Raw genomic sequence first — 24,508 nt, forward strand, 5'->3', positions numbered from 1 at the left:
AGCTTTCAGGTTTGTCTCGTCAGGAGGAGTGTGTTTATCCTGGAACCTGCTGTTCCGGGACTGCTGCTTTTGTGCTTGTTTTCATCCCATAGGACTGAACAACTTGTGTTTTCATTATCTCTCCTTTTGCAGTAATTTGTCCTTTTTATATTTGACAGGCGTTAAACTGATCAAATAAGAGTTGAGCAAATCTTCCAGGCAAACAATAAGGGAAAAACATCTTCACGACTGAGTTTCCACACACTGAGTTCCCATCAATCTCACTGATTTCAGAAGCAAAGATGTTGCAACTTGTCCAAGGTAGGCAGAGAGAGAAAAATTCAGGGGACACATACCCTATCACTAAAATGTAGGAAACAGATTGTGGTTGGAAAAGTAATGACGAATGTAGCAAACACTGATGGAGTAATACTGATAATCCACTGAGAGATGAATCACAGGTTGGATTTTTCACCTCCGTCCTATAAACCAAGCCCTGCTGTCTGTTTGGAGGTCATGTGACTGGGAGAGGCGGGGGAGAGGATTTGAAGGAGAAGCACAGAAAGCTAAGGTGAGACCACCTCCACTACTTACCTTTACTCTTCAGGCAACACCTTATACCTGCGCTGAGCCTGCTCGCTCAGCCACACAAAGCAGCTTTAAAGACCAACTGGACAGATACATCCAGTGGACAGTTATACCTGATTGCTCTTTCTGTTTTCATGGACTTTGGGATGCATTTCTCCATTCCTTCATTATCCCAGTAGGAGTCAAACTGGCCATTTTCAATCGACTGACACTTAAAATTGGACTCCTAACAGCATGGACATGTTTGGCCCAGGGCAACTGGTATCTACTCTGCTGCCTGCAGTTTTCCATTCACCTACAGCTCACTTTTTCCCTGCATTCCCAACCAGACTGGGCTCTCAACATCCGATTCTGATCCCGGGGCCCTTTATCAGCTATGAATCCTTAAGGAATTATCTGCAGCCAGAGCCTTGCAAGGAAGCTTTTCTCCTGGCCACACAGTCAGTCGGGATGGGGCCACTCACAGAGGGCATAGGTGAGTTCAAACTACAGCTGCTGTGGCCAAAAAGGGACTGATGATAGAGATAGTGCACAGCCAAACTGGCACAGTTTGACTACAGTCTCTAAGACAGTCAGTGAGCACCATCTGATTACAGTGTAAATGTTTACAAAAGATTGGCTAACAGCTCGTAACTAACAATCAATTATCAAGCAGTGTTAAAGTGGGCCTAATGATCGCTGTGCTAATTATCCAATCTAGAGCCATTAGTTCCTTGTCACCCGTTGGCGATTGTGTAATTGGTGCTTGCGCTGTGCTTTCCAGATGAACAGAGGCCAGTGAAGCAGCGTCGTGCACGGGCCAACTATAGCAGCTGGCAGCTGGAGGAGCTGGAGAAGGCCTTTGAGACCACCCACTACCCAGACATCTTCATGAGAGAAGCCCTGGCCCTCAGACTGGACCTCATCGAGGCCAGAGTACAGGTAATTGGCACACTGAACTCCTTCTGGATATGTTTGTTTCATACTCATTTAGCTGATATTAATTTTTATGTACAGCGTGCAAATGAAGCTCTTCAGCGGTACAGACTCTCTCAGGACCAACATGTGTCAAGTGACAAATTTTAATTGAGATGTCAAAATTTCAAATGATATAAAAAATGTCACTCAATTACAAGGAGAAGCATCATTTCACATAAAGAACCGTGTACAAAGGTGTAAAATGTATATTTATGCCATATAACTTGAAAGAATAGGGTCACAATTATTCAAGTCTGTCAAACAATACACACATGTGCATATTGTATTGAAACCGACATTGGGTTTTGTCCTTGACATTCATTCCTAACACAGCTGCATTGTAAGAAATAAGGGCCAGAATTTTTAATAATTTCTGGTGAAAAGTGCATTAAAATTTTCTGCTAAGACTTGAATGAGACTGTATGAGATTAATTGTAGAAAGTGGATCTTTCAAAGTTTGTCTTATTAATGCAGACATTTCAATGTGATTATATTTCTTTCACATCTGTTAGGGATAGTAGGAAAGATTACGGTAACATACAACTCTTTAAATTTAAATAAATAAATAAATATAAAAATACATTTAAATAACGTCATGTCAGATGACTTAACATGTGACAATAAACTATTTTTAGATACGGAAAAAGTAGTCAAACAGTGTGGAAAAAGGCTACTTAACTTCCAAGCTGAGCTTTATGTGTTCTTTGTCATTTAAAAACTGTTAGACTTTGTTACAACTTGTTACACAGCTGCAAAATGATTTGTTTATTTATACTTAATTATATTTATATTTATATTTAGTATTCCTTTGTTTCTTTCCAGGTCTGGTTTCAAAACCGCCGTGCCAAGATGAGGCGTCAGCTGAAACTCCAGGGCCAGCTTGCAGGGTCTCATTCAAAAAGAGACAATGATGAAATGTGTGAGAAAGTTAGCAGGAGTTTAAAACAGCAGACAGAAAGTTCTGACTGCGAGAACTGGGAGAGACAACAGGAAGGAGAAAACTATCCATGGACAAAAGCTGCACTGAGTGTGCATATGCAGCCCGCGACCAAAAGGTCGGGGAAGTGGGAGCGGCCGGAGGGGCCGAGTTCAGAGGAGCTCCGATCCTGCAGCATCGCCAAGCTGAGGGCCAAAGCCAGAGAGCATGAGGCCGAGATTCACAGCACTGTAAACATGTCAGGAGGCGACACACAGTCACAATCACAGGAAGATGATGCCATGCACAATGACTGATAGTTTTCCTTCTTCCTGTTTGTACAGGACACTACAAAGTACACTATTAATATGCAAGAATATATTTTTGAACCTATATGGGATTAGGAGCTTCATGTTTAGCTTTGTATAAAATGCTAGTAATCTTTTACACGATTTTCACATTCTAATTATAACAAGTATGTATCTGGCTGCACTGTATTGGTTTTTACCTTCATGGTACATTCCTACTAACCTCTGTGATGACATTTTCTGAACATTTTGTAAATAGAACTTTCAAAGATCATTTGAATTTGTTGTGGTTTTGAAACAAATGCAAATACTGTAAAAACTCTATATTCTTTTTATTCCTTTATGAAGTGACTGATTATCTCACATATGTGTTGTGTTGAATGTTGTTTTCAACATCTCATGAATGAACTCTGAATGAATGTCACGTACTGCACGTCAGTCTTAAACCTGATAACAGTGACAAATGACAAATGTTGCCATCGTATTATATCAGCTGAAATCGGATACGGTCCAAAAAAAATTCTAAATGATTTCACTAATGGCAAGCTCATCCCTGACCTCTCGGGTTACCCTCACAGACAGACAGGATGTCTGCATGTAGCCACACGTTCTCACAGGAAGCAATGGAAATAGTTGAAAAATGAAATCATGAAGAGTGAGTCTGTATAAATGATGTTCATTTTTTTGTGTATGCATCAAAATCATAGAATATGGGTTTTTGGTTTTTGTTTATAGTGACAAATTCTTGAGAAAGAGTTATAAAAAAGAAGATAATTTGAGTAATTCAATTCTTAAAAACTGTTGTAAATAAATTATAAAGTAACAAAAAAGTTTTGGCCACACTGTTGTGAGGCTAAATTCAGGTAACAAAAGCCAGGTATTGAAAGTCATCTAAAATAATTATTGCAAGCATTTCACATTCCCACAAGTCTGTCTTCAAAATCACATAGTATTTTAAATCAAAACAAAATTCAACATGATGAAAGATTCTGGTTTAAAACACCTAATCAACTTATACTTATGTGGTATACATTGTAAAGCCCCCTTAAGCACATTTGTAATTTATGGTTACATAATGTAAATAAATTGACTTAATACATTCCCAGAATTTAAAGTTAATTTAAAGAGATTTGAATATTTGAGCTTCTGATAATATAGAGCTATAACAAGTTATAATAATAACAGTATTAAATAGTAATGGATGGTAAAACTGACTTTTCTTAACACTGACTGTATGTAGTGAATGCACACCCATCCATATGGCATATTTCTAGTTGAAGTCCTACATAAAGTTTTGCTATATATGTGGAAATTATATGAACTCTGTCTGTTTGCATGCATTGTTAATGGTTTTGACCACAGATCTGGAGTGGCGAGTTCAGTGTAACACTGCCCCCTTCTGGGCATGAAAACGTCCTCAGATGGATAGATGAGACTGGTAGTACAGACAAGGCAACATACAGTGTATGTTTTTAATTTACAAATAATGCATATATTTTGTTTTTACTACAGTCACATATCTCTTTTTTTGTTGTGTGGACCAAAATTTTTTGGGAGTCCATGTTGTTACAAATAATTTATGTGTTGCAGTGAATGAGGTCAGTTTGGGTCGGTCACATTTCAAAGACTCAAGTTCAATTCTGGTGTCATAGTCACTGATGAGGTCTGTGGGTTAAAATACTTTTCAAAATAGGTCAGAGAAGCACATTGCAATATTAGAGTTATTTTGTTTCTTGTTTAAGTGGAATGACTCTTCAGACTTTCCCACAAACTCCTCAAACAAACTTTATGAGTATAATTCTTCAGTTTATTAAAATTTGTTGGAAGTCTATAATTTGGGGTAATTAGGGCAGCATCTTTATATGACAATAGCTGGCCTGGCCTCAACTAGGCTCCAATTAGGCCCCACACAAAGATGATGTAAAAAGAATGTATGTCATAGATTCTGTTCTTGGTTCTCATACTGCACACTGACCCCGATTTGCTGGCTGAGACAGCAAGCCTGGTGTTTAATGCTTAGTCAACATTCATGCTATCCTATTCCTTATTATGATTTTTTTAATTCTTCCCTGCAGTGTTTTTAATATATATATATATATATATATATATATATATATATATATATATATATATATATATATATATAGACATCCTATACCATTACCATGATTAGCGTACTGTTTAAAACATTTGAGGTATTTTTGGACAAACATCACTTTGACCATTTTTTCTTTTTTTACATTTTTGGACATGCTATAGAATGGTGTTTTTTTTCCTCAGTTTTTGGACATTCTATAATATGGTGTTTTTTTCTATATTTTTTTTTGAACATCCTATACCATTACCATGATCAATGTAATATTCTAAAGCCTTTTTAGGCATTTTTGGACAAACTACACTTTTTTTGGTCATTTTTCGACATACTATAGTATGCCAATTTTCTCTTCTGAATCTTTGGACACACTGTAATATGGTGTTTTATGATATTTACTATAACAATGACCAACACACTTATTTAAAGCATTTTAGGCATTTTTGGACAAACTACACTTTGACCATTTTCTGATATACTGTGTATATATATATATATATATATATATATATATATATATATATATATATATATATATACATATATATAGCATGTTGCATATAGCAATTTTTTGTGAATAAAAGAAATTTTTAAATGCCCCGATACTCTCAAAATGGTCTTATTATAGTCCGTTGATACATGTAGTAGGGTGGCTTTTCCAGAAATAACAAAAAAAAACAACATATTTTGAGATGTCCAAAATTTGAAAAAAAAGTCATATTACAGCATGTCAATTTTTTTGGTGAAAAATTCATACATTTTTTTAAATGCCCCGATACTCTCAAAAAAAATACCACCATATTTTGAGTTGTCCAAAATGTGAAAAAAAGTCATACTATGCCGTTTTCTGGCATATCTGGACAAAGTACATTCAGCTCAACTCCATTCAATTCAAGTTTATTTACATACTGACACCCTCAACTCCCTCTGTCCTTTGTCCCTCACATCGGACAAGACTCAAAACACAAAAAAAACCTCTTTAATGGGGAAAAAAAACAGAGGAAATCTCAGGGACAGCAACAGAGGAGGGATCCTCCTCCCAGTACAGACAGACTACAATAGATGTGATTTTGTGCAGAACAGAGCGACATAGTAAATTTCAATAGATAGAGTGTTAGAGGGGAGAGGGAGGGAAGACAGAGGGGGATGGCTGAGAGGGGGAGAGGGAGACAGAGAGATAGAGATGATAATGATTGTAACTGTGGTGCTGGTAAATAGAATCACATAAAGTTGTAGTAACAACAATAGTAGCAGTAACAATAGAAGGAATAGGACTTATGGAAATGGTCATAGTAGCAGTGGATATAAAATGGCAGCAAAACTGTCTATAGCAGTGAAACTTTGAAATTTGACTAATACTAATGAGATAATAGTAGTGGGTGTCTAGCAAGGCTGCAGTAGAAGGCACAAAAACAATCTGTGCCATAACCATGATCTACGAAAAATAGTGATAGTAGTACTGGGTGTCAAGTCGGAGCACAGCAGCAGGTGAAGCCATAGCCCACGCCCACCATGGGCCAGTGGTGATGCAGCCGGTGTTGAGCAGGACCGCAGCATGAGGAGCAATCCCCATGGCACCGACCAAAACCCATGGCAGTGATGACAGCAGGATTGTGTACTAAGCATGACCACAGCTCGACACCCCATTATTTATGGAAACCTGTGAAACAAGGAAGCACAGGAACGCATCAGGACTCCAGGGAAGAGGCAAAGCCAGTAACATGTATTAATGGGACATTAATGTGTAATGATGGAGAGAGAAAGAAGGGAAGGAGTCCAGTGTATCATGGGAAGTCCCCCAGCACACTAAGCGTATAACAGCATAACCATAGGCTATAACTATACAGTAGGCCTATATCAAGAAATATTTAGGCTTTATCAAATAGGAAGATTTTAAGTTTACTCTTAAAGCATATTTGGACACATTTTGTGAATGCTGAGTTTAGTGAAAATCCAGAAGGCTACTCTACTGTAGACAAAATGTAGACAGAAATCCTAAAAATGTGCCTTGTGTTTTGCTTAAAGGTCATGCTTTTGTGGTTGTGTTTTCAACACAAGAGGCTCTCTGGACACTCAAATATTTCATAGTGGCATCATTTATTTGTCACCAGCTGTAACTAGGATTTAACTAACTTTAACAGTTCTTTCTTGCCTCCAAAAACAATCTTTTTTTCCCCTTCTTTGTTTAATTGGAGAAAATTCTGCTCCATCCAATCGTTGATTTGCTCAATGCATCTACTAAGTGATTGTATTGGACTATAGTCTCCTGGTGACACTGTTAAGTAAATTTGTGTGTCATTAGCGTAGCTATGTTAACATATTTTGTTGCTTTTCATGATCTGAGCCAGTGGGAGCATGTATATGTTAAACAGAAGAGGCCCCAGAAAGGAGCCTTGTGGAACTCCACGTCATTTTTGCACGCTCAGATGTGTAATTACCTATTGACACAAAGTAGTCCCTGTCCTTCAAGTAAGATTCAAACCATTTTAATGCTGTGCCAGAAATTCCCACCCAGTTTTCCAGTAAACAGTTGTGATACACTGTGTCAGATGCCGGACTGAGATCCAATAATGCTAAGACTGAACTTCTGCCATTGTCTGTGTTTAAGTGAATGTCATTGAAGGCTTTAACAAGACCATACAAGTTTAGTTTGAAGACTTGGACTTTGTGTGTGTGTTATTAGCTATATATAGGCTAAATGTATATGACTAGACTACTAAGCTAAATGTCGAAACTGCAATAATGTTTTGTAGTCTACACACTATAAAAAGTGTATTTTGTAATGACTGGTGCTTTACAAAGCAGATTGGATAAAAAACGATTATATTTTTCTTTGTGTTCTATGTATTACAAATCTGCATTAAGTTTTCAAAATACACAACAACAAAAAAATGCCTTTCTGACTTAGTTTTGTTCAACTGTTGTTAATGACGAATCAGCAGTTTGTGTCAATTAGTGTAATGAGCGGAGAGACGCGCTCCAGCAGCTCGTCCCACTGCTGTCATTCAGGTAAAAGAAGGAAACAGGACGCAGCTGCAGCGCCGCAGTTCACGGCCAAACCCCAAGCGGACACTTTGTTTTTATCCGTCTTTCCTCTCCGACTCCGCCACGCTGAAACCTCAGCCTGTTGCACACTGTGTCTGTGGTGGGTGAGTTCACTTTGTCTCTGTCTGTCGCGCTGGGAGCATGGCTGCCATCAAGGCTTTGGAGCAATGGTGTAAAATACAATGTGATGGCTACCGAGATGTGGCCATCACCAACATGACGACTTCTTTCAAGAACGGAATGGCTTTCTGTGCGCTCATACACAAGTACAGACCGGACCTGATGTGAGTATTTAACTTTGAAAAAGTGTTTAAAATGAAGAAGAAATTCTGCCAGGGTTTGGTCGAGTAGCCTGGTTGAGATGATTCTTGGAGCAGCTTTGAGAAATTGCAATACTTTCTTGTTTTCTACAAGATTTTATGCGTCTTCGGTACTATTGGCCGAAAAGTATTTTTTTATTGTGATCCCCCCCCCTAGTTGTAGTTTAGTCAAGGGTGTTAATTATGCTGTTATGAAATTATTTCTAAGGAAACACGTCATGTGTTAGAAAGATGATGCATTCATTTAACTTATGTTCTTTTGTGGTTATATATTTTACATTGACATTTGAAATCCTGAGATTCACACCTATGTTATCTCTTGTTCATTGTACTTCTGTTTTCCCAGAGACTATGACTCACTCAGAGAGGAGGATGTGTTTGAGAACAACAGGCTGGTAAGATGTCAAGTTGTTAAACCTTTTGTCATATTGAGTGGAACAGAGTTCATGCTCGAGCTGCAAAATCTGATGTAGCACAAAACATCCACTTCATTAACCCCAGACACATCCAGACATACACACAGTGTTTGTTCTTGACTTTCGGCATTTAAGCAGCAGATTGTTGAAATATTTATCTGTTTCAACATTTTACCAGCAGAGCAGTTGAATCAGAAGCTCCATGGTGGAAAGTACAACTCTCTATCACTTTTAGACTCCCATTTTAAATTTAAAGTTTCTGAATCTTTACTCTGCTTCTGTCCACTTGACCTCATTTATTTTGTTAACCCACACATGACCTGAGCAGCACAGCTGGGACCTCTCCATTATTTAGTCTTCTTCCATTTTACAAGCTTCCTCTGAGGGTTCCTGGCGCTGCAGAGTGCTATAGTATGCACTCCATACGACTTCCTTGTTGTCTTAGATGATCCTGGCACTGTCAGCAACAAACCTGAGCTCAGGGGAGAGGCTCTTCAGGCTATTCATTTTGAATGAGGCTAGCTATCCTCTGCCACTCGATCCTCGTGATGACAGTTCACTTAAAGGTTCTGTGTAACATACAAGAATTATACAACAGCAGTGGCTTGAAGCAGATTTGTGGCCACATAAAAGTGTGTTTTATCAGGTTTTGAATTTTGATCAACCATTGAAGATGCTCCCTGTACCGAAACATGAGAATGTTGCAGTAATTCACACCCTTCTATATTTTATGAATAGTGTCATGTTTCTTACAGGTGGTTACTTTACAAGTTGTTCAATAAGAAATTGTCCGCGTGGGTTTGTAGGAAACCATGCAGCAATACAGATTCTTTATCTTTTCTGCTCTTCTTTTATATTAGCAGACTTGGTATTCACTAAGGCTTTGCTTTAAAATTAATGAGCATGTCCAGGCTTATCCTAAACAATGCCCTGATATCCTGCTCCCTCCATCCCCTTTCTTATCCCTACAAGCTCACAGGAAGTGTGCTATTCATTATACAGCCCTTTCCAGACCTCTCTGCTCTATTTAAAGTAGATTGTATTGTCTGACATTTTTACACATGCTGTAATTGTAGGAGCTGACATTACTGAACCCAGTGTTTTTATAGAGCAAAAATACTCTGGATATGTTCACTTGGTGCATCATATACTGCCATTAACCCATTGACGCCTAAAACGCCTGTAAAACCTCTGGGAGATTTTAAAAGAAACCCCTAACACCTGAAGTTTTTCTGGAAATTCAACAGAAGTGTCAATGCTTCTACTAAATAATAGATTTTTCAGCCTCTGTAGCAGATAGAAATGAAATTCAAAAAGTATTTGAGAGCTTATACAAATACTACAAAACGACGTATCCGCTTTCCAGGCTTCAATGGGTTAAATGTTGTCTTTTTTAAAGGCTTTTCAGATTGCAGAGGAGAAGTTAGGGATCCCTGCTTTGTTAGATGCAGAAGACATGGTGGCTTTAAGGATCCCAGACAGGCTGAGCATTCTCACCTATGTCTCCCAGTACTACAACTACTTCAAAGGACGACCTCCCAGTGAGAATACGGCTGCTTCTTTCTTCTTTTTTTTTATACGTATTTCTTATAATGGTTTTGCCTGTGCTATAATATGACAATTGATGGTGTTTCACTTTTCCTTGGTGGGAGGTGTGAAAAGGCCAGCAGAGGGCTCCAAGGAGGAGCCATCAGAGAAGAAAAATCTCCCAGTGGTTGCCAAAACCTTTGTGTCTAAAACTGCCATTGAGAATCGTTTACCTTCCACTGTCACTGCTCAGTCCTCACACAAGTTGGCCAGAGCTGCGGTTCAGGTCAGTACACACCATCAAACATTCGAAATTGTGGTCGTGTATGTGAAAATGCATCTTTGTTGTCTTACACTGCTACTTTTAAAGAAGTGTATTATACATAAGAACAAGGAGGATTTTGTTTATTTTCACTAGAGACTGACTAACTTCACTTTTAACTTTTTGACTTCACAAGTATCTGATTACTGATACTGCAGTTGATATAATGAAATTTTGAGCTTTGTGGATTGTGCACTACAATGACTTTGCAGAGTTACTCAGAAGGCAGCTTCTTTTACAAAATTCTTAATAAAAGAATAAATGCCATTATTATACATTATTATTATGTTAACAATATATTACATTGTCAACCAATTCTTGAAAATAACAATGAGAAAACAAAGACTTAATAAATTAAAATGAAATGAAATAATAGCTTTATGACACCATTATTAAATCACCCCAAGCGATTTGTTTTACTTTACATGTTTTGTAAAAAAAGGTTTTCACAACAGACAACATATACGCCAATACTGATTGATACTATTATGTCTATGATGGGCAGATATCAGCCAATAAATCGGTTGTGCTCTTATTTTTAGTGGGCAAATATTAATTATGTAAATGGGTAACGCTTTATATTAAGGTCCTTGTAATAACATTAATTAACAAGTAATAAGGCCCTTGTAAGTCCTTACAAGATGCTTATTAACATTATTGTGTGTTTATAAGCTTATATAAGTGTTAATAATGGCATTACAAACACCCATGACCCACCCATTATGTCTTTGCCATGCCTTTATTCATCTTATTTTGTTTGCTTATTGATATTAAAATATACTTTATTGCTCAACTTATAGTTAACTTATAATAGATAACTATGCTTTTTGCAACTACCGGATCTAAAGAGAGAACAATGCCTTATTACTTGTTAATTAATGGTTATTAAGGACCTTATTACAAAGCGTTACCTCTAAATGTAATACCTTGCACAGAGAATTATCTCAGTTTTATTTATTTTCCTTTCAAAGAAGGCAGTTCTTGCAGAAAACGCCAACAAAAATGGGACTCTCAATAGCAAATGTGTTGCATGTAAGAGCCACGTTCATCTGGTTCAGAGGCACTTTGTCGAAGGCAAGCTCTATCACAGAAGCTGTTTCAAGTAAGACTTTAATCTATAGTTAGTTATCATTTCTGTCATGAACTGTCAATTGCATTAATAATTCCATGCTAATAAACTTCCACCAGATGCAGTGAATGCTCAAGCGTGCTTCATGCAGGAGGTTACAAACCTGGGAAGAGTCCAGACACTTTTATCTGTAACGCCCACCAGAACAGTTGCAAACCATCCTCCTCTGAGGCCGGGATCAGAAACGGACCCGCCAGTTCAGCTGGGCGTTTAAATGGTGCCAGCCAGACCCAGCATGCACCACGCCCTTCTTCTGTGCTGTCAGCCCCACTGAATATTGTCCTGAAGCCAGTCAGTCCTGCTCCACCTTCCCACTCCTGGACAGCCTCAGCCCAGAAGACACAGACGGCCCGGCAGAGGTTTTTCCAGGCTGCACCACCAGTAACAGGGGCCTCAATAGGTAACAGGAAGCCCACAGAGACCTCAAGTGTTTTAGGAAGGCCAAAGGTCCCTCTGAGTCCTGATGATGAGAAGAGCAGAGCCAGGTCAACCATTGGAAAGAAATTGGCAGAGGAAAACTGCAACAATAACAACAAACGTCCGTTCACCATCCGAGCAGCAGAGAAACGGTGCGTGATGTTTACTTTCTGTGGCCATGAATAGACTCTACTTTGCAATTTCTAGTCTTTCCCACTGTCTGTATAGTTGTGTAATGACTTGTGTTATTAAGGCTGATTGTGAGGGTTTCCCCTCTCTGCAGGTTTGGAAATGAGCCAAGTTCAGCTGACAGCCCCAGTTTGAGTAAAGATAAATGCAGCCAAGGCCCAGCAGGAAACTGGGCAGGACAGCCCTCCACCAGCCAGACAAACAATAAGGAACCGCCATGTCTGAAAGCCATCAACAAAGACAACACAAGGCCAACAACTGTACACACAACTGCCAAAAGCAAGCATTGCTAAATTCATTTCAGTTGTTCTTGATCCATTATTTGACATCTAGCCAACACCACCCCCCACCAATCCATTCTGTGTCTGTCTCAGAACGTATTCATAGAAAACAAAGCCCTTTTGTCATCTTTGCCCTATTTATACAGCCAGTGCATTTAGCATGATGGTAGCTCAATGCTGGATACTGACATTTTAATTTCTGTCTCACACTGGTAATGAACTTTCATAGTTGAACTGTCATTCTCTTTGGACGGATGCCATGCACGGGTGCAGAATTCTGACACTCGGTGGCTTTTCAGACAGAAATACAATTACTGTTTGTCTTAGAGGCAAACGGTCATCAAATTATCCTCTTTCAAAGAAGTCTTCCTGTCATGGAAAGTAATTATGTTGCCCATTAATATCGACCACATATGCACATGCTTTCAAAATCAAGGTAACTTACACAAGCTGTGCATTAAATAAGTTTGTTTCATACACAGTTTAGCATTATTTGGGACTTTAATGTGCAGATGAGGATCAGTTAGTTTACTGCATTGTTGTGAGAGAGTAGGTAATGAAACCAGTAGCTGCACTCATTATCAGCTGTTCATGTGAGTGTGACACAGATGAGTCAAGGGAGTCTTCTGTTTACTGCGCACAGGAACTTGAACTGCTTTGAGAGCACACTTCATTGCTAAAAAGCAGATGTCAAATAAAAGTCAATGTATTCAGATGATTTAAAAAGTTGTTCATTTGACGGTTAAAGCTGTGATAAGCTTCATGCTTTGATTCTCATTAGTCATTAAATTAACTTTTTTTTGTTTAGATCTTTTGTCTGCAGATCCAGTCTATGCGGGACAATTGGGGAAAATCGAGCTGGGTTTAAAGTAAGTGTCCTTTATTATCTTACTATTCACGTTTGCCTTAAAAACTCAAGTTAAGTGTAAGTTGGAAGGTAACACAGGTGGACAAAAAAACATCTTAAAAGATTTGTCTTTAAACATCCCTGAACATTGAGCTTATTCACTCTCCAGAATGCAGAATCGTCAAGCTTCTTCCATCTCTGTTAAAGTTGACTGGCTCAGAGTGCAACAGCTAGCTCTGTCTCCCATCCTAACAAGCTTTAAGGAGTGCCAGGCCTGACCTTTCCCTACTCTAACACTCTCCTTTCTAGTCCTTGCTGTTGATTCCTCCAGTTTACTTGTTATCATTACCAAAAAAAAGGTGAGGCCTTTTCCTACATTTTCATTCTTTCAGCCTATAGGTGTATTGGATCTGTCAGTTAAATGCCATACTTTTATGCTGTTAAATAGTGAAACGTTAAAGGCTAATTACATTGTGTCTTTCTTACAGAGATGCTGCAACTGGAGCCTCTACTGAGCAACATAAGCCTGGATTCACGTCCACAGCTTCCTCTAATGTCCCCATGAGTACCGCAAGGCCTCGCTCGGCTCCAACTCCTGCAGCACCTCCAGTTAGTTTTGCTCTTTTTGATCCTGCACACTTCAGAAGGGAAGTGTCTCCCCAGAAACCTCTGCCCAGCTCTGGAAACCCTGGTGAGTCCCTTCTATACATTAAACGAGACATTTGTCTTCTAGTAGCGTCAGTTTGTGGTGGTTGAATGTTTAGAATTTACGCTCTGTCTTCAGTGCTATTTGATCTTGACAGTAAGGTGCACTGCGACATGAAATATTGCTTGTAACTTTGTTTGAATATGTCTAGGCAATTCTCATAAAAAAAATAACCTGTGTGGTATTATAATGTCTGTGTTACATTTAACAACATTAAATAGACTCTTTCTATTCTAGTCTGTTTGATGAACAGTAAGTCCACTTCTTTCTTTAGTTTTGCAAGTTTTTAATCCAATGCAATCCAACATAATTCAAAGTACTGGACAGTTGAAATATTATGACCTGATGGTGGTGCTAGAGGAAGAGTTAGAAGATCACTAAAGTGTTTGCGATTCATTTTGAGGAGGACATGAATGTCTGTTTATGTCATACAAAACTACCAATGCTAATCTGGTGGTGGTGCTAGAGGAAAGGTCAGAGCTTCACCCTTTGGGGACAATGATTGTGCAAAATTAAATGTCAGTCAATTCAAAAGTTGTTGAAATATTTTAATCTGGATTGATGTGGTGGACAAACCGACGCTGCTATCCTGCCACACTGCTGACATTGCTAAAATGCAGCATGTAAACCTTCTTGTTCTTATTTCAGGGTTTAAACATGGGAGTCACTCGCCTGTGAAATCCCCACCCAGGCGGCCAGCTGTGGAATCTATTAGCTCTTCAACAACTGCTCCAGCCAATCACGGAAATCCGTCAGGTTGGTTTCCAGGTTGTTGTTTTTTTTTTACAAATGTCACCATCAAAGCCACACATGGTACACGACCTCAGACATCTTGTTGATTTCATACGAGCAGACATTTTTCACTGAAAATAAATCAGGTGAAGTCATAAGTGACAATGCTTTTCTGAAAAGCTGCCATGAAAGGACTATCTAATCCTATTTTATCTACCTCTTAGGTGCTAAAAAGGGAAAGTATTTGTCACCCACCAACGCCTCCAGGACTGAAATGAGGTCACCCTCTGTAAGTTCCCTCCATTAAGTCTCTTAAGAGATTAATTAACAGCTCTACAAATATGCTTTCATTATATTCCCAGTAAAAAATGGACGACCTTCTTTACGTTTAAGTGTCCAAAGTCGGAATTTTCAAATTAAAGTTATCTATACTTAACTGTGACTCTTAAGTGCTTTTGTTTAATATCAGGTGAAGTCTTATCATATTCCAGTGGAGCAGATTGAGAGGGACCTGAATGATATTGAGACAAACGTGTCTCAGTTGGAAAAGGAAGGTGTGGAGCTGGAAAAGAAACTCCGCAGCTGTGAGGAAGGTACGTTATTCCTGTCACTCATTTTTTCCCCACTTCCTTTCTTTTCCTTGTTTAGATGTGTGTACAAAATTGAATGTTGACTTAAAACAAGTGGTTCAATTTTAAAATAAACACTCCTTCAAACTCACTTATTCTGAAGCAGAAGTTGTCAAATGCAGTGGTCATTTTTGTTCTATTTCAGTAAATAACCTTGACACAAATTCTGATATTTTATTGTATTTGTGCAAACCACTGAGTCCCACTGCTGCTTCAGTGAGAGCATCTCTGGTGCAGAGTTGCTTCACACAGGACACACACACATACACACACACACACATACACACACACACACACACACACACACACACACACACACACACACACACATTTATTCGCCATCAGCTGGAGCATGGTGTGTATGTGTGTGTGTGTTCGTCGGGATTTACCTGCCATTTCTATTACTGTTTCTGCAGCCAAATGAGGTGAGAGGCACAGACAGCCCACAGGGATGTTGCTTCTCTTTTGAGGTAGTGGGAGCAGGGGGCCTGATTGCTTTGCTCAAGGTCAACATGACTTGGGTATAGTAATATATATTCTGTTCAATTGCATACTTTTTTTTCCCCTATTCGCCACGCAGGAAAGCTGAGCATGCAGTCGCTTGGCCAGAATTTAACATCAATTGCAAACCACCTAGGAGATCATCTACTTCTCAACTTGTCATCGCAAAAACTAAACGCTGGCACTCAAGTTCAATTCAGAATAAAATCGTGTTTGTTCTGGTGATGGCAGACTGTCCCGATCAGTCGTTATTGTGAATTTGGCATTGGCGTGTGTTTTGATGCATTAGTCACCAACTGGCATTGGCAAATATTCACCCCGAAAATCTATTGATCCACCTACTCGGGTATTCTAGTCTGACTTGGTGAAGCAGAAAATGCAAACTGTGTTGCAGCGTTTTTGATAATAAAGTGGTGGACTAAATGAATCGCTTAACTGCTTTAGGAAAATATTTAAACAGCCTTTAACATTCTAAATCTATATATTAATTACTGTCTTTGTGAAAGCTTCTCTGTAATTTGGGTGAAAATAAATAAATAAAGCTAATCCCTACTGGATTTTTGCTTAATCATTATTAATAAGTAATGAAGACAAATCTGTATATCATCATCATGTATTCCCTCTGGGTTGCTCTACATCCCCTGTATTTTAAGGCAATGTTTGGAGATTTAGATGAGAAATTATATTATAAATGGGTATTTACTGTAAGGCTGCAACTAATGATTATTTGAACTATCGTATCGAGTAGATGTTTTGGTATTTTTGCTTCACTGAGGCAATTAATAGATTATCAAAAAAACTCTCTGTCTTATTGACTCATAAAAGAAACTGAACTCTGTGCATAATCAAATATTTGCCCAAGCTTTTAGTGAGATAAAGGAGTGTTTTATTTAGAAGTCTATTTAGCAGCAGGGGGGACTTATAACTGTGTGGTAAATGAAGATGATTTTATTAATTGCTGTTGAACATATCATTGTTCTGCAGCATATGACCGTATAATTTACATTATATTTAAAGTACCAGAACTACACTTAATATTTTTTGAATTATTATTATTAATATTATTATTGGTTGCATGTATTATTGGCTGCTACAGTCCCTTAATTGAGGTGTTGACATGGTCCCAGGAGGTGAGTCACCTTCCATCTCAACAACCTGCACACTGCTGCAAACCAGCCAAATTATCCCATAAACCCTAATGTTATTGCACTTAATTGTATTAGTGTGTAACTAATACAGTCATATGAAAACAAGCTGTTGATCTGTAGAAAATAAAATGACTTATGATTCTGCATGAGGGGAGGCTTCTTGATTGTTGTGTTTAAAAAAAAAAGGATGTAAAATATCTGTTTATTTAATTTTAGAACAACCAAAATATATAATGCGAATGATAACAAATATTCTGCAGCTTGCTCTGTATCCTTAGTCACTGCATTATGTGATATCAGGGGAGCACAGAGCAAAAACTATCTTGAAATATTGCTGTCTGGATACTCTGAGCTTAATCTGCCCCTGCAGAATTTAATTTACTCACACATTTAGTTGTGTTAAACTGTACAAGTTGGCCAGAGTGGATAATAAATGCACATTTTTCAGAAACTTCTAAATGGTTGACAGGCATTATAGTTCTTTATTATTTGTATGTATGTGCACATTAGTGACTAGATATTAGAACTTGTCACATAATGTGGGTGCAAAACAACACAATGGTTGTGTTGTGTTTTCAGAGGGCGAGGGAGACATATTGATGGATCCACTGATGGTCGACTGGTTCAACCTGATTCGAAAGAAGCAGATGTACATCAGGAAGGAGTCAGAGCTCGTATACATGTGAGTCGTTATTACAGCTTAAAACATCTCAGTTTGTCTTAATTGATTATAATAGAGAACATTTTTACTGCATTCTGTGTTTAACTTTGTGCCAAAGCTATTTTCTTTTTAATTATATATAATTACTTCTTACTCTGAGAGTGAACCCTGTTGTTTTTGTTTTTTATTATTCCCATACACCTTTCATGATGCTAGGAATAACTCCAAATTATAAACTGTCAAACCGAATGTATTCTTCGAAATTGTTTCCAGTTTTGTGATAGAGGTGATGTGCATAATAAATCAGGTTTCCTTTTTTTTTTTTTTTTTTTAAATCTCAGAGCCAGGACTCAGGAGCTGGAGCAGCAGCAGCCAGGTGTGGAGGGGGAACTTCGCAGGCTACTGGAGAAGCCAGGTAAGAAATCTCAGATTCTCTTCTCAACACCTCTGTTACTTTCTTCTTAAACACTAAAGTCTGTCAAGTTGGTATTACAGATCATTTAAAGTCCAGAGAAGAGCAGCAGCGGGAGAAGAAGTTGATGCAGAGACTGATGGAGATTGTGGACGGCAGAAATGCGATAGTGGAGGGTCTGGATGAAGACAGACTGAGGTAACGCCGTGCATCTTCTAATCAATTTTCACATTACAGGAGTGATCAGTAATGCAGAGCGATACTGCCGGTAATATAACAACTTGATGAGACAAAATGCTTCACCACAGTTTTATTTTTGATCAATCTCAGGGAAGTGGAGGAGGATCAGCAGTTGAATGAAATGATGAAAAATCTTGGTAAGTATTGCATGAAACACTTTATCTTTTGGATGAGATTTTCCAATTTAAACACACCATTTTAACATGCACTTTTTTTGCTTTTGGTGAATAGGAGTAAAAAAAGCCAAAAATAAGAGGAAATCTTCCATCTCAAAACTGTTCAGGCGGAGAAGTAAAAGACGAGTGGAATGATCTTTAAGGCATTTTTTTTTTACTAAACCTACATTATTGTGTTACTATCACCCCCTTTAAAATGTTCTACGTTTCTTTTGTTCAAGTACTGCTGTCCATGTTGTTCTAATGAGAAGGCAAATGAAGATATTTCAACATTCACCTTCACTTCACTGTTTGTGTTTCTTAAGTTATTTTGAAATGCTCAGTTCACTTTATAATTCAATATTTGTTTTTTTTCCACAATGGGTGTCCTGTTTCTTCAAAATTGTTTTTCACAATAAAAAACCCAACAGCAAATATTTAACCAATGTTTATCATACTTCAGTGGAGAAGAGTCAAAAGAATAAAAAACCTTCAGTCACAGATATGTTTGTTAATTTAAGATTATTTATTGAATGTTTATTGAATGGAATAGGGTATCTAATAATTTTACTTGCACTGGGTCAAAAAAATTGGTTGTTACGTGTTAAAAAGACAAGCTATCATGATTTTCAAATTACAGAATGAACACTGGCTGTTTCACATGCAAATAGGAATGAGAATAAACGTGTAATCCTTCAATAGCCTTGATCCCAAATGAAATTATTTCAGTATTTATTTAATAATGGATTTTAACAAATTTCCTGTAAGGATATTAGCAGGAGAAAAAGCCTTGACAATTAAGTTTGAATGGCTGTGGAGTGTAAAATGGAGAGCCACACATGTTGAGCTGCCTTGTTGCAGACTGCAGTTCCACTCTCACACTGTACTGTAGGTGGCAGCCTGGGTATGCTGTATCACAAGGCAAGAACTTGGAAATCCAATTTGCCACAGTGCAGACAGTTAATTTCTTTGCTAATTTTATAAATGCTGCAAAAATGTTCAGCTGTGCTGATGCAATAATGTTATGTGAAAGAGGATTAGGTAGAGCAGTAGCTTATGGCCGGGGAAGGCTTATAAACTATAGGTTGTATTGAGCTCTTTATCTTCAAACCGGGTTTAATTAAACATTACTCTTTACTAATATCTGCATCAGAAATGCTCCATACCTGAGCTATTAAAATGTTCAAGCGATGTGTGGAGTCACTCATGTGTGAAAATGGCATTCGCAGTGTTTGTGAGGAATGTACTATAATGTTGCATTTTAAGTGTTATTGAATGGTATGCACTTGTACTCTATTTATAGTATTTTTAAACTTGAAATCTGTAGTCCAATAAATCCTTTGAAGATTAGTGTGTATGAGAGGTTGAATTATTTACTTAACAGCTTCCTTTGGCACACATCTTTCTATTTAAACACATCCTTGAACTTTTTATCACTCCGCTTCCCGAGCTTCACCAATGACTGTTGATTCAACGACTGCCAAGATCAGACGCTGCTTTCAGTGAGAAACCAACAATGCTGCGACTCCTTTGCATTAAAGCTGTGTGGTAATCACAGAGCTGCATCAATGTATGCTTTTAATAAGAGTGATTTTTTTTTTTTTCAAGACATCAATATATTACAGCTACTTATAAACTACGTATCCCTCATTTTGAAATGCATGAAATTGTGATCATGAACTTGGAACACAATCTTTCTAGCTGAGCAGAGTTGGGGATGATATTGGTACAAAATGCCATGCGTGATGTGGGTGACAGTCGAGACTGAATGTGTGATATTAGAGTTAATTAAAGCTTTGCGCCCCATCTACTGCAAATGCTTGCACTTCTGCAATTAAGAATCAAAGGCGAGGGCTTAGTGTCAGGGGGGTGTCTAATACATGGTTTTAACAGGAATGGGACCTGATTTGCCAAGCTCCTAGCGACAAGCATTAACAACAGCCTCAAATTAGAGGGACATTAATATTCATAAGTAAAACAATTCATCCTGTGAATGTGTGATGAAATGGAATCCTCTGAGGTGAGCTCTTGTGTCCAGGCTGCCATCGTTCATTAAAATATGCCATTACCCATGAAGTGCTTAATCTTTATGAAACGGTGGTAAAAATCTGTTTGAACTGCTCTGACAGAAAGGTGGAAATTGTAATATTGTTCTGCACCTTATATTATGTTAATCCGGTGAAAAAAAAATGATGTTAAACAATATAGGATTCTATATGTCTCATTAGTTGAATTGTTTAGGCTTCCTGCTTGCGCACATTGATATTAGCCTGTTATTCTATTAATAAGACGTGAGTGTTTTGTGGTGCTTTAGGTTAGCTGTTGTACGCTGCCTCGTGCAACACAATCTAAATTGTGTGTGTGTGTGAGAGAGAGAGTATGTGTGTGTCGTCTTATTCCAGTCCCTGCCAGAGTCTCTGCCACTAGCCTGTAATTATGATCCTCGAGGTAATTTTATCAGGCTCATTAGCTCTGATGAGTAAACGAGAAGCGTGCCTCTAATTTATTGGCCATCCAGGCTGGAGACTTAATTCTCATCAGAGAGATCATAATATTTGTATAGAGACAGATATACAGTATATATACTCAGTTACAAGGCTCCTAGACCAACACTGAGGCCGAGACTTTTTGCGACTTAAAACCAGTAATTACACTCAAAACATGATGCCTGTTTGGATAATTGGGCGTGTGCTGAAATTATTTCCATAGATGTCATTCTGATGAGCAGGGCAACAAAACACTGTCTCTTTTTGATTCAGGCATGATTTTCAAATGAAAGCTATTGTTTGTATTCTACCGACTCTTGTGACTTTATCTTCCTGCACAAAATTAGATTCTCACACCTCTGCAAACAAAATTGCATTGTTTTGTTCCCTGTTCAATAGAGATGATCCATTTTCTGTGTCAGAGAATGTGTTAAGGGAGCGGGGTAAATATGCTCACAATTTTCAGTGTGTAGAAATTTGCATTGAAGGGAAATTATGCATGCTGGCTAGTGGAAATGAAATGTATAAAGTGCATGACTGGTAGACTTGACAAGTGCAGCTTTCATCCATCTCAAATGAATAATTTTCACTTCCCTTAAACATCCTTAATCCAACCATGTTATCAGCGGGCATGCAGGATTCTGCCAGACTTTCTCCTTAACGGCACAGCAACTTTCAACTTGCTTGAGATTCTGCACTGCAGTTGCTTACCACATGGTCTTAGGGACTCACTCTTATCCTTTCCTGCTGGTTTTGTGGATCAGTAAAATTCCTTCAAAACACAATATATACATAACGCAAGTCTTAATAGATAGCAGAATGTCTCACTCTACCCTCCTCTGTGCTGCCTCAGAGGTCGACTTAATGCACTGTATTTTACCTCTGATTCACATTGGCAGAGAACTCAGAGGATGGTGTCTAAAAAACCTATTTGCTCGGTGGCCCTTTGTCCTCTATTTCAAATTTCAGTGACAGACCCTTCCATGCTAGTATAACGTGGTTTGGAAATTCATATGGCCGTAAAGGGATAGAGAAGGATATTCATGGTAAATTACTCATTTACAGCCCAGCATTCAGCACTTTGACTTGTTATTTTGGGAACATTTCCTTGTCTTCTTCACTGAAATACATACTTATGGTGATACTATATTGTGGCAAATTCCCCCCTCTATGTCCCAATCCTTTTAATTTATGCACTGTGGCAGGTTTTCTAAATACCACTGACAATAAACAATTAAATGTGTAATTGGTGTTTATGCTGCTAATCCTTGTGATAGCCTCTAATATGAAGGGTTACCTGGCTATTTTCAATATCCACTCTCACAGAAGCCTCAGTTTGCGATAAGAATATTAACCTCATCAATTTCAGGTAACTTTCAACGCTTTAACATCTTGTCTTAAAGACCTACGTGTTAGCAGGAGTCTCAGCCTTGGCATTTAGTGACATTTTAAGCCTTTTAACAGAATCCAGACAGGGATTTGCAGTTTCCACCAAAGGAAAATAATTTATATCCTCCTTTCTGAGAAACTGTGGGTAGAGGGATTAAATGCACCAGAGAGATTTGTATGTGGTGCAAGTAAAACAATATTGTGACTCAGTTAATACATTTCCTACCATCTACTTTCATGCTTTGAGGAAGTCGGGAGTTGTTACTCATCGGACTGAAGTTGCCTTTGATGCTTTTCTTGTTTAATTTTCTCATTTTCGAGGTTTTAAGTGTATAGGTCATAGTGATGACAGCACTGTGTACCTGAACTCCTCTTACAAGAGTGCTATGAAACACTAAAAAAAATGTCTGCAGGGCCTGAGGAAATGAAGAGTCTGACCTAGACCAATTATTTTGCATTCCCTCACAATCAAATGCCCTTAAAACCTTTGGAACAAGCAAATGTTTTCACCCTACTTAGAATTATATTTAAAACATAATGATGTCATGCGAACAAAAAAAAAACATTTCTGAATGACAGTTTGGGACACAAAAGGTCTTTTCTGCATGTTGGATGGTTTGTGGACTGTGTATCTGCCAGTGTGTGTGATGGCTGCTGTGTAGTGGAGACATGCAGGGCTCTGTTCTCTCTGTGGGCAGGCAGCTTTGATGCACTGCCTCTCTTATCTCATGCCTGGCAAGGTTAATGAAGTGGTGGCACTTTTGGAGGAAGTAGAAATGGGATGAGTAGCAAAGACCAGAGGAAGCTTGGAGATGAAACGTCCTGCTCTTAGCGGCTGTAAGTGGCAATTTTGGTGAATTACATAGACAATAAGAAAGGGGGGTGTCATCCTCTTAAACACAACAGTGGTCTGAATCAGGAATGGTTGATTGCATCTCTTTCAGCCTGGTTCATATGAAATTACATTAGCATTTAGGCATCACTTGTAACATGATCCGTCAAACATCTCCTTATAAGGCCGCACGGATGTTTCTAAGCAACACTTAAATCAGGTTCTGTGCTCTGTAATGTTATGAATTGTATTCTGATGCACAAAAGAATATTATAGCACCTTAAAACCTGGAAATCAACTTGTGAAATGCTAAACAGTCAAAGTTGTTTTCTGCCTTTGAGTGTTAGATCATTCCTCATTTGAATCAGGAGAGCTCATATGGTTTTCAGCAGGGTGTAGTCTGCTCTAGTCCTTTGAAGGACTTCTGAAAACCCACTGTGCCTTTATCAGGGGCAACAAGTCTCACTTAAGTGAAAGATTTGGCTCATTTTATTTGTAATACATGTCTTGGAAGTTGTTGTGGTTTCAGCTTAAACAAAGGGCAGAAATGCCACCCTAATATAAATATAATAACATATGATGTACTGCTAATGCTCTGTATTCCTTAGCTTTTTGATTTTAATATTCCAACTCCCTTTGCATCTATAAGAGCTAATAGGTAAACAGTCCTGAATGGAAGAAATGAAGCAGGTCTACATGCCAATGAATTAGCATATAGATGAGTTCATCTCATACAAATAGTGCTCTTTTGCCCAGAACTCCCTGTGCTGAGCAAAGATCATGTATGTAAAGTATGCATGCAGAAAATGTAAATTAATCCATTTCAATCATCATTCAATCTAATAAGATTTTTTTCCCCTCCCTTCTCTCGTCTGTCCCTCGTTGCTCAAATGTCCAGAAATATTGAGAGGGCGGTCAAACTATTCCCCGAAGCAGCTTAATTGTTTAACATAAAAAATAAAAAAACTGTACACACAAAACAAAGAATGATGGCAGATGTAAAATTGATGTCAATGACAAATAAGCACGAGGATCATTTGCATGCGGATAAGACAAAGGCTGAATTGAGTTTTACATGAATAAAAGCGCTCCCGCGTTGCTGAAATCAAATAATTATTTGATTTTCTAAAGCAGAGATTCCATAAAAGGAGTGCCATTGACCGTATGTTTTGTTTTTGATCCTCATTATTGTAATTCCATAAACAAACACCACCTCTGTGAAACACAACTATTTGTTACATAGCTCTTGTTAATATGCTAAAAGAAGCTTAAAGAATTGGGTCA

The 24,508-nt window shown here is 38.2% G+C and overlaps 2 protein-coding genes across 2 annotated transcripts; both read left to right on the forward strand.

Annotated features, from left to right (window-relative positions):
- The first annotated feature begins 524 nt into the window (after nucleotides 1-524).
- si:dkey-43p13.5 (visual system homeobox 2) lies at nucleotides 525-3,482 on the forward strand. The gene is made up of 4 exons (XM_059348794.1): nucleotides 525-550; nucleotides 897-1,042; nucleotides 1,331-1,488; nucleotides 2,347-3,482. The coding sequence occupies exons 2-4, from the start codon at nucleotides 1,018-1,020 to the stop codon at nucleotides 2,755-2,757; spliced, it is 594 nt and encodes a 197-aa protein (XP_059204777.1). The 5' UTR covers nucleotides 525-550; nucleotides 897-1,017; the 3' UTR covers nucleotides 2,758-3,482.
- A 4,384-nt stretch (nucleotides 3,483-7,866) lies between these two features.
- micall2a (mical-like 2a) lies at nucleotides 7,867-19,867 on the forward strand. The gene is made up of 17 exons (XM_059348996.1): nucleotides 7,867-8,169; nucleotides 8,552-8,600; nucleotides 10,021-10,162; nucleotides 10,274-10,434; nucleotides 11,442-11,572; nucleotides 11,659-12,168; nucleotides 12,300-12,484; nucleotides 13,295-13,355; nucleotides 13,822-14,024; nucleotides 14,688-14,795; nucleotides 14,996-15,060; nucleotides 15,241-15,364; nucleotides 17,629-17,731; nucleotides 18,052-18,125; nucleotides 18,206-18,320; nucleotides 18,453-18,499; nucleotides 18,594-19,867. The coding sequence occupies exons 1-17, from the start codon at nucleotides 8,027-8,029 to the stop codon at nucleotides 18,671-18,673; spliced, it is 2,301 nt and encodes a 766-aa protein (XP_059204979.1). The 5' UTR covers nucleotides 7,867-8,026; the 3' UTR covers nucleotides 18,674-19,867.
- Nucleotides 19,868-24,508: the final 4,641 nt, after the last annotated feature.

This window comes from Centropristis striata, chromosome 13, assembly GCF_030273125.1.
Source record: "Centropristis striata isolate RG_2023a ecotype Rhode Island chromosome 13, C.striata_1.0, whole genome shotgun sequence".
In the NCBI taxonomy this organism is placed as follows: Eukaryota; Metazoa; Chordata; class Actinopteri; order Perciformes; family Serranidae; genus Centropristis; species Centropristis striata.